We start from the raw sequence: 13,490 nt of genomic DNA on the forward strand, positions 1-13,490 counted from the left end.
GATTTACACAGCAGCCTCCAGCATCCAGGAAATCACTTCCCTCTGGCTGCTTTGCCACCAGCCCTCTCCTAGTCCCGGGAGAATTGCTGGTTGTGCCACGTGCTGCCGGAAGCTGGAAAGCAAGTTGGAAGCTGGGAAGCGAGTTGAGTGAGTTCAGGACAGGCAGGAACCTTTGGAAATCCGTGTGTGCTGCTCCTGCCCGGAGGTGGGGGTGCAGCAGTAACCCCACATGTAACACCCCCACCCAGCAATGAACGGCACGTGGAAGAGCCAGCCAGTGGTGTGACTCAGAGAGGAAATCTTTATTGGTCTCCTGATAGTAAATAGGGCAGTGTTAGTGCAAACTGAGGTGCCTCATTGGCTGGGGTTTTCTTTGTCCTTACGTAAGGCACGTTATTTGCAATGAAAACAGTGAGATACAACATCTGTAACGAGTTGCAAGCGCTTTGTAACATCAGCTGCTCTCGGTGGTTACTGTGACAGTGGCAGCTCTGCAACAACAACCACAGGTCGGAAGAGGCCCTTTGTTTTTTTACACTCTATCCAGAACAACAGCCGTGGTTGGGATGAGATCCAACCCCCAAAAGATCCAGGTTTCCCAGAGCTCGGCTGCTGGTTTCAGACAGAATGAAAGGCACAGAGTGGTCGCAGGTCTCCGGGGCTGTGCCAGGGTTGTGCCAGTGCAGTTCCCTGCCCTGGAGCAGGCACAGAAGGCTGCAGGAGGAGGAGGAGGAGGTGGCTGCCCTGGCTGGTGCTGGCTGCAGGGAATGAACTCAGCTGTGGTCTGATTGCACACACCCGCAGGGCTCCTGAACCCCGTGGTGCAGGGCGAGCCAGGGAGCCTATACCCATTTTGCTGTGGCTGAAAGTGGAAATGGGCTGAACTGGTGAAGGGCCAGCTCAGGATCCTGCTCCGGGGTTGCTGGTTCCTTCTGTGCCGCCCCACTTCTGTCCCTGGCAGCCTCACGGGGGGTGGGATGGGGCTGGAGGGATGGGACTGTACAGGTACTGCCAGGGCGTGGTGGTGCCAGCTGGAGGGCAGAGCAGAGCAGGGTGTGCCAGATGGTTTTAAATACCTGCTGAGGGGATGCAGCCAGATAAGAGCAGCTGTGGTTAGGGGAGGGGAGGGAAAATTGCACCCTCTGCCAAGGAGGGGCTCTGCACAGTGCCCTGTGTGTTGATGAGACGTCGCTCTGAGACAGCAGAACCATTCCTCTGTCCTGGCATGAGCTTCTCCCCTCCAGCCCTGCTGGGAACACCAGAACTGGCAACACAGGAGTCCCCCGCAGGACTGTCAGACGCTTTTAGTGAAAAGCACCATCGAGTTAAGTGGAGCTTGAGCCCAGCAGCCACAGCAGCAGCAGGAGGTGAGGTGCATGTGGGAGGTCAGAGGCCGAACAGGGCTGTAGTGTAGAGCTGAAGTCAGTAAAGGCCAGGAACGGCTCTGCAGAGCTGTGCTGCAGCTCCAGGGCTGGCTGGGGCTGCGGCAGGTCCGGCACAGGCTCCCCATCCCCGCTGCTGGGGCCGGGCCGCTCCAGCCTCCCCGCGCAGGCTCCTGCACGTCGCGCTGTGCCGGTGTCCGGTGTCAGCCCCGGGAGCCGCGCCGGGGGGGCTGCAACAAACCCCTCTCGTGTAACCCTCAGGGCGGCGGGGCCGCCGAGCTGAATCCCAGAAGGAATGTCGTGCTTCCAAGCCGGCTCCCACCCCGGCGGGAGGACACGAGGCACTGCAGCGGCGTGGGAGGAAAGCCTTCCTAGCCCCGGCTGGTGCTGCCTGGCACGGCGCTGGAGACGGGAGGCTGCTTCCAGCTCCGGCAGCCCGGCGGAATCGCTGCTCCCGATGGAAGGGCCGGGGGCTGCCCTGTGCCAGCCCCTGGCCGTTATCAGCTCCGTTATCTGCTGCGGTGGGCGGGAGAGCCGCCGTAGAGGCGGGCGGCCTTGCGGCAGATGAGCCTGAACCAGTAGAGCTGGGGGGCGATGAGGGAGGCGTTGGCGATGTTGCAGTGCAGGGGGATGCGGAACGGCACCAGGTACACCGGGATCCCCACCTGGCGGGCGTAGGCCGCGTACATGAAGGGGAAGAGGAGGATGCGGCACAGGAAGAAGGTCACCAGGATGAGGATCCCGTTCACCTTGTGCAGCAGCGTGTCCTGCATTTTGAGCTGGGGGAGGAAGGAGGTGAATGTGGGGTGAGCAGCAGCCCAGCGCTCCGGGGAACTGGCGGTGCTGGGAGCAACGGGATGAGCATCCAAGAGGGCTGGAGGAAGGGATGGAAGAGGGCAGGGGGGAAGGGAGCTGAGGGCAGAGGGCTGGGGTAAGAATGAACGTGGTGCAGGGAGGAACAGGCAGGAGGGGGCAGCACCAGCCCACGGCACAGCCCCCAGGTCCGGGATGCCCCTGGGCGTGCTGGTTACTGGGGGAAAGGGATGGGACACTGGGAAAAAGGCAGCACCACAGGGGAGATTGGGGCTACAGCTGTGGGGCTGCCCCTCTCTGAGCCACTGCCGGAGCAGAGGCTGCTGGAGCCTGGGGCAGGGAAAGGGGATGAACTGCTGTGGGGTTCCCAGCCCTGAGTCCCATCCCTCCTCACCTACCTGCATGAGGATTTTGCCCAGTGATACGAAAGGCGTGCTCAGCTCTGCTGTGAAGATGCAGCCCACAAAGAAGTCCCCCAACTCTCCCCTGAAGTGCTGTAAAGAAAGCCAGCAGTGAGCACACGGCCCTGCAGAGAGGTGGCCAGGAGCCAACACCCAGCATGTCCAGGGGGTCCTGGGCTGCTGCAGTAGCCCTCACCTGGGTGATGGGGGTGAGCACGATGAGGATGAAGAGGTGGTGGGTCACCATCAGCCGCTCCTGCAGGAGGAAGCTCCACACACTGGCCAGCGAGTGCTTCTTCTCCAGGATGCCCTTCTCCTGGCTCTTGTGCCAGTGGCAGAGGTACATGACATAGATGTCGTAGGTCATGTAGGGAACCAGGACCCAGATGTACTCCACGGCCAGCCAGTGCCTGGGGAGGAGCAGCACACACAGAGGCATCGCAGCGGCTCTGAGCGCCTCGCGATGCTCTGGGAGGTAGAAGAGTTTTTAGGACTGAAGTGGCAGCATTTCAGTGGATTTTGAAGCTGAAAGGGGGTGAATTTTAAGTCTGTTTTGCCCAGCAGGTGCAGACTGACCCAGAGAAAAGGTGCCTGGTACATGTGGAGGACAGCTCTGGGTGCTGACCCCCTCCTGCTGGGCTGTGCCAGGCACTGAGCTCAGCCTGGCCAAACACAAACACAGCACCAAGGAAGGATCCTGATTAGCTCCACAGCCAGGTGTTTGCTGCACAGCCCAGGGGCACAGCATTTTTCGAGATCCAGCACCAACCTGACACCTTTGCATAGCTGATCTCCTCCCCTAAGCCCTGGGACCCCCAGGGCTGGTGCTTGGTGGTGGAAAACTCCCAATCCTGAGTCCCTCCTGCCTGTCACATTGCATCAGCTGGCTGCCTAACCCAGGGAGTGTTTGAGAAGCACATGGAGAACTCAGAGGGATGGCTGGCCTGGCGTTTGGAGAGTGAAGTGTGAAATATCCAATATAGGCAATAAACCCCCATGAGGCATTTGTCAGTTGGGAAATAATTGCAGGCAGCTGCCTGTTCCCAAAGCATGTTGGAATCCTGGTTGCACAATCTGGGCAGCAGCAAGCCCTGCTCTGCAGGGACACCAGCCTCCTTAAAAAGTCCTGCGTGGAATCACACTGATAAAAAAAAAAAAGAAGACAAAACCACCCAATGCTGTTGCTTGAAGAAATGTAGCTTGCGGCTCAAATCTCTTTTTGCTCTCCTGCCATCCCAAGAAAAATTCTGTTGCAGGAGTTCCTGTTCCAGATGGAAAGATGTAAGTGGTGTGAAGCAGGGGTGGCGAGTGATTGTGTTTGCAAAACTTGCCCAGGGCTTTGGAGGGCAATTACAACGCTGGTGATATAATGATTGTCTGCCTCTGTAAATAAATTGGCAAATTTTACTGCAACCTTTGTGATTCTTCCTGGCTTGCTGTCTTGCTGTCATTCTATGAGGCCTTCCCTGCTGAGCCCTGGGCTCAATTTCCTCTAGATTCAAAGAAAATCTAGGTCTCTGTCCACAAAGTGTTTGCACAGAGCCCTTGGCCTTGAGTATACCCGGGCAAGCAGACAGCTCCGGGGGAAGGAGGGCTGCTGGCAGCACCTTCCGTCTGTGTGGCTTTGGGATTCATCATCTGCCTTATCTATACAGCAGGAATTTTATTTTAGAACAAAAAGGTAACTCACAGACTGCCTGGGTTAAGCAGGTCTGAGCAATCTGGATAGATATCACCGCCTAGAGCAAGGCAGGACAATTCATATCTGTGTATTAAAGACAAGTCTGCTATGACCAGGGTGGCAGCCCTTCCTAAAAATCACCCTAAAATCCGTGTGTGACAGTCGAATTCCAGCTCGGCATAATTATATTCTTGCCTCCTGCAATCTTCTCTGCTAGTCTGGATAATAGCTCTGTTTTTAAGTCTTCTGATTACTCTATCACTCCTCCTCAGAGCCACTTCTGGGCAGTTTATCTCAGAGCACTGAGGACAAGGAAGCAGGATTTTCCTTCAAACTCCATTCTGACTTTACCATTTCTGGATTCTTTCAGAATGCTTTTTGCACCTCTAAAATCAGTTCTCATCGGGTCTGCTTGACTCTGTAGCAATTTCAGCTTCCAGCAAGGAGCCTCCCTACCCCTTCAGAGCTGATGATGTCTATGTTTTTTGCTCATACCCAGCCCATGTTACAGCCCATCCTCTGGAGGAGACTGTGCTGCCAGAGCAACCCCAGGCCAGAGCAAGCCGCTGCTGTTCAGGGGGCATACAGCCAGCACATGGCCCAACCCTTTCAGCCCAAGTGGAGAAAAGAGGAACATGAAACTGGTTTTCCTTTCCCCTTTGTACTGGCAAGCCTTTGGCAGAAAACCCTCCAGCCCCGAGCTGGCTGAGCACATTCTTGGCACGCTCCCCATGGGACAGTGGGACCTGAGTGGGTCTCCGTTACCTGTCATGCACCACGTTCTTGCAGCTGAGGACAACTGTGATCCCCGACACCGTTGCCATCGTGGCTTGGACCGTTGACACCAGCCTGAAACGGAGAGAGAGGAAAGGGGTCACCCCAAATGTGACCCCACGAGGGCCGAGGCTCAGAGCTGGTGGCACTTAGACGCCCACAACGTGCACACCTCAGCGCCTCGTCACGGCGAGGACGTGTCGGGGTGGCTGTGCCAGGCGCTGCCTCCTGGGGGATCCTTGCCAGGTCCCGTCCCTTCCACCCCCGTGGAAACGCTGCCGGTTCCCCGTGGGCAGAGGCAGAGCTGCACCGGAGCATCCCCGCCCCGACAACGGTACCACAGTGCGGGGGTCCCGCCGGGCAGGGCCGGGCTGAGATGCCCATGCTGGGGGGGATGCCCTCCTTCGGGAGGGATGCCCGCACTCGGAGGGATGCCCGTGCTCGGAGGGATGCCCGTGCTCGGAGTGCTGCTCCTGCCTCCGGTCCCTGCTCCCCTCGCGGGATCTGGGCTCGGGACAGCCAAGGACTGTCCCCCGGAGCGTCGCGGGCCGGAGCACCCCCGAGTCCAGGCTTACGGCCGGCGGGTCTCGGTGCTCTCGGCCCGCCCGGATCCTTCCCGCTCCCGCTCCCCATCCCGGTCCCCATCCCGGTCCCGGCGGGTCCCGCCGCCGTGCGCGCCACCTCCCGCCGCTCCCGCCCGTACCTGCCGCTGAGGAGGATGCGGTCCTTGAGGCTCCATCCCGGGGCGGCCCAGCGCAACAACCGGATGCAGAGGATGAAGAGCCCCGGGAAGAAGGCGGAGGCGAGGGCCAGCGTCCGCCACATGGGGACGACCGCGCTGTCTCCCGCCACCGCTTGTCAACAGCCGGCCGGGCGGCGGGAGGGCCCGGCTCGGCTGAGCTCAGCTCGGCCCGGCTCAGCTCGGCTCTGCTGGGCTCGGTTCGGCTCGGCTCGGTTCGGACCAGCCCCGCCGCTCCCGCCCCCGCTCCGCCGGGCGGAGGCCCCGCCCAAACCCGGCCCCTCCCGCCCCAACCCCGCCCACCGGCGGAGCCGCGCCCCTCCAGGCCCCGCCCCGGCGGCTCAAACCCCGCCCCTCCCGGGCCCCTCCCCTCACGCCGGCCCCGCCCCGCCCGCGCGCTGCCGGCGGAAGCGGCGCCGCCATGGAGGAGGACGAGCCGGAGCTGGAGGCCGGGCTGGAGGCGGCGCTGGAGCTGGCGCCCGCCGTGCAGGCCGCCATCGAGCAGGTGCGCCGGGCGGGTCCCCCCGCGCAGGGGACAGGCGCGGGCGCGGTGCGGGGCCGCTCGGTGAGGGCCCGCGGCCGGATCTGAGCCCCTCCCTGCCGGCTCCGGGCCTTCCGCAGCTGGGCCCGGCGAGCCCCGGGCTGGCCGTGCCCGGCGTGGGGCCGAGCCCCGTCAGCCCCGGGTGGGCTTGTACCTCCCGGTGCCGGCAGTGCGAGGGCCGGGCCGGCGTTGGGGGCTGAGCGTGGCTCGTCGTGTTCCCGTCACTGTCAGACGTGGGGTGCTGGCGGTGCTGCGGCGTCTCTGTCGCTAATTGCAGACGTGTTACGTGGTGTGGAAAGCACCCCAGTGCAGCCCAGTGACCGGGCTCGGTTGAAATAAGGATGATCGAAATGTCTTGGTTTGGCTTTGGGTGAATACACAAGGGTGTTTTCACCCAGAGGGTGCTGGGCACTGCCCAGGCTCTCCAGGGAATGGGCACGGCCCCGAGGCTGCCAGAGCTCCAGGAGCGTTTGGACAGCGCTGTCAGGGATGCCCAGGGTGGGATTGTTGGGGTGTCTGTGCAGGGCCAGGAGCAGGACTTCATAACCCTTGTGGGTCCCCCACAACTCAGGGTATTCTATGATTCTGTGTTCCAGTGTTCCTTGAAACCCTTCTTGGCACTTAGAGTCCATCAAAATCCCGTGAGAACCCAGGGTAAAACCACGACTCTTGTCCTCTGTGACTGAGCCTGCACTGCCTGCAGCCAACCTGTGGCCAACTTCCCTGTCACAGAAGCCTGGGCAGCAGCAGTAGCCATCTCACAAAGCATCACTCAAATAAGTTTTTGCGCTTTCTTGAGTGTTGAGGCTTGTGGGTCACTTTTGGTGGCTCTTGTCGAAGAGCAAGGGGAGACCTTGGGAACTGGTAAATTAAATGGCAGCTTCTAAAGGGGGCCTAGAGCCTGTCCAGAGGAAGAATCCTCTGCATTTATGAGGTTTTGAACAGTGGAGGATCCACCACGTGCCTGGCTGAGTTATTTTAACAGGCAGTAAAGCTGTAGGAAAACATTCACATCCTGAGCACTGGGAGATGCTGAGGATGACACCACCTGCTGCTTTCCAACTTCCTCACTGGCCCTTCTTGACCCAGTAATCCCGTTGTTCCTATCAGTGTTCCTGAACCAGTTTTGGGCAAAACCTGCCCAGTTCAGGTTAAATGAGCAGAGCTGGCTCAGCTGCCCTGCCGGAAGCGGGGTGGGGAAGCACAGGCAGAACTGGTGCCCCACCAAACCTGGGGTGGCATTTCTGATTAATAGGTTGTGACAAACTCCTGGGAGTAACAACTCCTGCAGCTGCTCCAGCTGCCTGCAGCACTGATCTCTATCTGCAGTTTGAGTGGAGTTCCTGACCAGCCTTTATCTTCACATCTCGCCTCTTGTTTCATCTGCTCTTAATATTTGTGGAGATTTGGGGTTTGTGGGGATTAACTGAGTGTGAGTTATGAGCAGGACAGGCTGGGTGTGATGCTGCAGTTGTGCTCTTACAGTGGGGTGATGTCAGAGCATTCTCCTCACTCACCACGACCTCATGCATGTTTAACTGCTGCCTGCTTCTCCTCGTCTACAGGAGTGACTGGGAAAGCTGCCCAAGAGGGCTGGTTCAGGCAGAATTTGCTTTTATCTCACAAAGTCACTGATTTTACAATGCAGAATGTGTAAAACAGCATCAATGCTTCATGTGCCCAGGTGAGAAGGCTTTCAGTGAGCAGGGGGATGCTAGGGGTCAGCCCTGCTTTTGCCAGGTGAGGTGTTGGCCATGGAGTGCAGAGCTCATGGCTCTGTAAATGTGGAACAAATATCAGAATCATGGAATGCTTTGGGTTGGAAGGGACCTTAAAGACCACCTCATTCCTTCCACACCATCCCAGGTTGCTCCAAGCCTCATCCAAGTGGGCCTTGAACCCTTGCAGGGATGGGGCACAGCTTCAGTATGGTGGCAGAGAAGGGAAAGCACCACACTTTGTGGGGACAAAAAGCAAAGCCTGGCAGTCGTGTTCGTGTTGTTTGAGCTTCTGAGGAGAGATGACATCTGTTTGCACCACAGCTGCTCTTTCCCCCTTCCCAAATCATTCAGCAGATTGTGTTTCTCTCCATCTTTTGTGAAAAGTGGCAAACCTAAGTCTCCAGAGAACTCGTACAACCACTCCTTAATTCATCACGTTTCCTATTACACGGCTGTGGAAAGCAAACCCTCTGTCACATGGGGCCTGGCAAAGCTCTTGCCAAGAGCAGGCCAGAACCTCAGTTTGCTCCCAGACAACAGCAAAAGCATCAGGATGGTTTGGGATACATGATTAATGGCTTGTGTGTCTTGGGAATTCCTGCGTGGATCATGCCAGGTCTGTATTGGAATCGTGTGTGTAAATTATCTGTGTTTATCCAGGCTGATATCCACAGGAATTTTGGGAGGTCAGAGCCCTGCAGAGCACGTGGCTGTTCTACTCCTGGGCGGAGACTGGCCACTTGTTAGAGAAATGCTGTGAAACACAACTGGAGGCAGGTGTTGAAGGAATTAAAAGTAGTAGAAACTGTGTAAAGTTACAGAAATTACTGGAGATTGTTGACAGTGTTTGTTTTCCTCCCTCTCTCCAGGTATTTCCCAGCCAAGATCCACTGGACAGAGCAGATTTCAATGCTGTGGAGTATATTAATGCTCTCTTTCCCACTGAGCAAGTAAGTGATGCTCCAAGTACTCTCAGACTTTACTTTCACACTTTTTACTATCAGATTTTACTTTCACTCTTTACTATGAGGTTAACCTGATAGCAAATGACCAAAGTAGAGTTTAAACCTGTACCAAAGCCTTTTCTTTTAAAACACTAGCACAGGAAATAAAGCTATAACAATAATCCCTTCTTAAATTTGCAGCTCACTGGGTTTGCCGTCATTATGTGGTCTCTTTCCACCCAGAGTGCTTGCTGCAGTTAAAGCCCTGCTTTGATCTGTAGAAATAAATCAGTTTTCTATTTAGATGGAGTAAATTTCCTAACTTGCTGTGTGCCAAACATTGGTGAGTTCCTGGGGTTTTCAGCCGGATCAGGTGGGTGTTGCCTGTACAATGTCACAGGAGAGTTTGAGCCCTATTGTTTCTTTTGAGATTTAAAGAATGAGATTGCTGTGGGCCCACATCCTCCCTTTGTGTTCCCAACTTCAGCTCCAGGGGGAGTTTTGGATTAACCTCTTGCAAAACAGAGATGTTTCTACAGCTGAAGTTTATGTTGGGAGGCTGCTCCAACACTTACCGTGTCTGAGATCCTCTGCAGCACTGGTGGTTTTGGCTTGCAGCTCTTGCTGGTGGTGTGGCTTGGCTGTTTTCCCCTTGCCAGCAGTGAGGAGCTGTTTCCCCCGCAGTGCCTTCACTGCATCTCCTTCCAGCCTATTTTCTGCGTGTCTGGGCTCTGCAGGGGGGTCTCACCCAAAGGCAAAGGCTCTGTCCCCATCCCCACTGCCCACTGGAGGTCACTGTCACACAGTTTTGCTGACGAAGAGCAAGGCAGAGCTCAGGCATGGGGGAAGCCCTGAGCTGTGTTTTTCTGCTCTTTATGATGTGACACAGAAGCAGCTGAGTTGTTGTGTCTCAGTTCCTCCACCTGTAGAACAAAGCCATTGCTCTCCTCTTCCTCAAGTGGCCCGTGTGATGAAGTGTTTGGGATCACAACTGACGTATTCCTCTGTAAAACATTCACCATTTCACTTCTCTCTGATTTTTTTTTTGTCTTCCAGTCTTTGGCAAACATTGATGAGGTCGTGAACAAAATCAGATTGAAAATAAGGTAAATATTTCTCTGTTTCATTGCATCTCAGGTGGCCTGGTCTGATTGTCAGCAAGGTTTCATAAATGCAGCTTTTGTGCTACAGCTGACAGGATTTAGTTCACTTAAAAGGCGTGGATAGGATCAGCCTGGTGTCTAATAGTGGCACAGAGACAATTATTATAATTCTTTATATTTCATCTCTGTTGTATAATATGTGCCCTTCAGGCTCTTTAAGCTGATGGGTTGCAAAGTGCAGCTTTGAAAAACAACTAAGAATCAAAAAGTACCAAATTTTAGTACAGTTTAAAGGCTGAGAGAGCAAACTACCCAAAAGACTCAGTTGCCAAGAATTTATTGTTTGTGGGATAAGAATATAAATTGTAAAAACTCACTATGTATTTTTGAACTGTCATTATTGGCCCTAAAAGTACAAAATAAACACAAGTGTGCATGAAATACTTAAATTTTCTGTGCTGGTTGATATTGCCAACATGAAAGGATTGAGACAGCACTTCAACATGTGGGAAGTTGAAATGCAAACAGACAAGGGAGAGCTGACAATATTGCTTAAGGGAACAGGAATGCAAGAAACCCTGGTTAAATTAGGAAATGGATTTTTATTTTTGCAACAGGACTTTTAAATTATGCAAGACAGTGACATGGAACAGAGAGGGAGGGGGGAAATAGTGCGTTTAGCTTTGGTAGTATCAGCTTTTTTTACTTTAAATTGGTTCTGTAGCTCTCAGGATTCCCCCAGTTGTTTGGGTCAGGCATTTAAAGACTGGGTTTGACACTCGGGGCTCTTTTCTGCAGGAGGTTGGATGACAACATTCGAACTGTGGTGAGGGGACAGACCAACGTGGGACAGGATGGCAGGCAGGTACGTGCAGCCAGGAGTGCCAGGAATGTTCCCAGCTTGGGCTGCCACACTGAGGAATGGCTCTGACAGGCAAAACTCCACTGCTGTTGTTACTGAGATGTTTCTGTGCCTCTTACACTGACAAGCTGCTCACTCAGCAGCTGTTCTGACCTGCCTTCCCCTCACCCTCTGAAGGGAAGTGAATGAGGAATTGATTTAAGGATCAAAAGCAGGAGGCCTGTGTGCCACTCTGAAGCTGATGGTAAAACGAGCAGCACTGAATAGGTATGAGTACATTTGACCCCCTGGGTAGGGGCCAAGACAAGGCTGTTTGTCCTTTTCACTGAGTTGTTTGGTGAAGGGTCCCGAGTTGTTGGTCTCTGTGCTGATCACTGGCTGCCACTTCCTCTTGCAGCTCCTGTTCAGCCCTCAGGTTTTCACTTGTTTTTTGCCTGACAGATGTGTTTGCTGGGAGTACAGTATTGGTGAGCACAGCCATGGCTGCAGGAGTTGAGAGTGCTCAGCTTGGCCCCTGTGTCAGCTGGTTTTGAGGGGTCACCTGGTGTGGCTCCATTTCTTGTCCTTTTTGGAGCAGGAACATTGAACCTTGAACCATCAGTCAAGGTTCCTCAGTGACTTCTTACTATCAGACTTAAGACTGGCATGGGGTAGTGACTCTTTATTTTCCACTCCTTGCTGTCACAGCAATTGGTATCTATTTCTAATCCTATTTCTACCACAGAGCCTGTGACCTCGAGTGAATTATTTGACCTGTCTGTGCTTTTGTATTGCTTTAGAAAAACATGAGAGATGCTCATCTCTCCTAGAAGAAGTAGTTTAATCACGGATGTCTGAGTATTGCCATTAAACTGGGGATGTGCTTAGGATGTGGCTTACCTGGGAGTGGTGCTGCCTGTAATTACTGTGCAGGAATGAGACAAGAAATCAAGTGGGGAGGCAATTACAGAAATTGAGGAGGGACTGGAAACTTGTGCAGTACTTGGAGAGTTTGTCTGTGATTGGAAAGCTGATGCTGTTGTAGCCTTTTGGGCCTATTTGAGAAGATAAATCCTCTGAGAAGACCAAAAAAGAGTGGGATTGAGAAGAGCTGTGGGTGAGAATTGCCTGGAGTGCCTCAGGACTTGGAGAGAGGGATGAACACAAGCAGTGCCATGACCAGCTGTGCCCATAGGATAACAGGAGCATCTCTGTGCCGTGGAGATTGGCAAGCTTTGTTCAGAGCTTTGTCCTGTGTCTGTGCTTTCTCACTCTTCCATCCCCTTGAAGTTCTCCAAGGCATGTGCAGATGGACCTGCACTGTGTCCTGCTCTGAAGCACCAGGAAGGCAGAGCTGTCTGTGCTGCCCTTCCTTTAGTTTGGTTGTTTAACTCCTGACTAAGTAAAAACCTTCAGGTGTGCACGTGTGTCCACGCAGGACATGTTTCAGTTAATCACAAATGTTCCTGGATTTAGTGTGGATTTTCCTGTTTTCCCTCACTTTGCTGCTTTGTAAGGTAGAAGCAAACTTTAAGACAGATGTCAGGGCTTGCAGTTGCATGGGCTGAGGCCAGACAATCTCCCAGGAGCACAACTGTTGTTTCTTACTTTGAGATCCTGACAAATACTGAAACCATTCAATTATTTAAAGTGTTACTTCTCTGGGAAGAAAAACAGTTTGATTCTGAAATGCTGTGAGCTTTTTCTTTCTATGTTTCTAATCCAAGCCCATCATTCCCACCTGGATATGCATTTTTTTTATGTGAATTGCTGGAACCAGACTGTTGGAGTGGCAGGATTTGTCACCCCAGAATCAGAGGAAACCTAGAAGAAACATTTGCTGTTCCTGTCACTCCTGCACTGTGTTCCCTGAGTATCCTGGGTGCTGTGGGGGAGTGAGGCAGCCCTTTTCACATGACCACCCTGTTGATAGCAGATTGTGGGGGTGAAAACCTTGTTTCCCAGCTTCAGCTGCCTGTTCCTGTGCTGAAAAGGGCCTTTGTTTTACCAGCATATTCTCAGAGGAATCAAGGACACTTGGAAATGTTTTTATAGAGCAGAAGGCCTGACTTCTCCCACTTGGAAAGGATGGGTTTTATTTTCCAGTGCATGATAAGAAATTGTTTTGAAACAACTGAAAACAAGGTGCTGTTAAGGCAAATCAGTTCTGTGCTTGGAAGGGAGTTGGTGCTGCTGCTTCCCTTACTTACTTTCTCTGGTAATTTGGTCCCACAGCAAAATTAAGTTCTTCCTTCTACTGATCTTGTATTCTTACTAAATTTGTGGGAAACTTGTATCCTCGAGACCAGTATTCCCCTGCAGAATGGGATTGACACATCCACATGGATAGATAGTGTCACCCTGTGAGCCTCTCCCTTAGGCAACACAGGATGAAAATCATTATTGCATTTTATCATCATAACCACAACTGCAAGCCACCCTTGATTAGTAAGGAAACAGTTGGCAACCAGCTTTTGCAAGAGGTTTGAAACAAAGCTTAAAAGCATCCACATCAATAAGTTTAATCTCTAATCTTCTTCCATTTGTAAC

At 53.7% G+C, this 13,490-nt stretch overlaps 2 protein-coding genes across 3 annotated transcripts in view; one reads left to right on the forward strand and one right to left on the reverse strand.

The window, feature by feature from the left end:
• Positions 1 to 281: 281 nt before the first annotated feature.
• TLCD3A (TLC domain containing 3A) lies at positions 282 to 6,010 on the reverse strand. Its single transcript, XM_039562916.1, has 5 exons — positions 5,755 to 6,010; positions 5,043 to 5,126; positions 2,793 to 3,006; positions 2,594 to 2,689; positions 282 to 2,161 (listed from the first exon to the last, which is right to left on the reverse strand). Exons 1-5 carry the CDS (start codon positions 5,874 to 5,876, stop codon positions 1,892 to 1,894), a joined length of 786 nt encoding a protein of 261 aa, XP_039418850.1. The 5' UTR covers positions 5,877 to 6,010; the 3' UTR covers positions 282 to 1,891.
• A 168-nt stretch (positions 6,011 to 6,178) lies between these two features.
• VPS53 (VPS53 subunit of GARP complex) overlaps positions 6,179 to 13,490 on the forward strand; it is a 61,459-nt gene continuing 54,147 nt past the window's right edge. For both annotated transcript variants that reach the window (XM_039562904.1, XM_039562905.1), the window contains exons 1-4: positions 6,179 to 6,295; positions 8,922 to 9,002; positions 10,053 to 10,102; positions 10,898 to 10,964. In XM_039562904.1, the coding sequence (XP_039418838.1) occupies positions 6,212 to 6,295; positions 8,922 to 9,002; positions 10,053 to 10,102; positions 10,898 to 10,964 (282 nt within the window). In that variant the 5' untranslated portion in view covers positions 6,179 to 6,211. The remainder of the gene's footprint in view (positions 6,296 to 8,921; positions 9,003 to 10,052; positions 10,103 to 10,897; positions 10,965 to 13,490) is intronic.

The sequence above is a fragment of the Corvus cornix genome, chromosome 19, assembly GCF_000738735.6.
Source record: "Corvus cornix cornix isolate S_Up_H32 chromosome 19, ASM73873v5, whole genome shotgun sequence".
NCBI classification, from domain to species: domain Eukaryota; kingdom Metazoa; phylum Chordata; class Aves; order Passeriformes; family Corvidae; genus Corvus; species Corvus cornix.

Excerpts from the sequence above, each read along its gene's own strand:
- TLCD3A (XM_039562916.1), bottom strand. The coding sequence starts at position 5,876 with ATGTGGCGGACGCTGGCCCTCGCCTCCGCCTTCTTCCCGGGGCTCTTC. Across the intron at positions 3,007-5,042 it reads AAGAACGTGGTGCATGACAG|GCACTGGCTGGCCGTGGAGT; the intron begins GTAACGGAGACC and ends GCTCCTCCCCAG. Across the intron at positions 2,162-2,593 it reads TGGGCAAAATCCTCATGCAG|CTCAAAATGCAGGACACGCT; the intron begins GTAGGTGAGGAG and ends TTCCTCCCCCAG.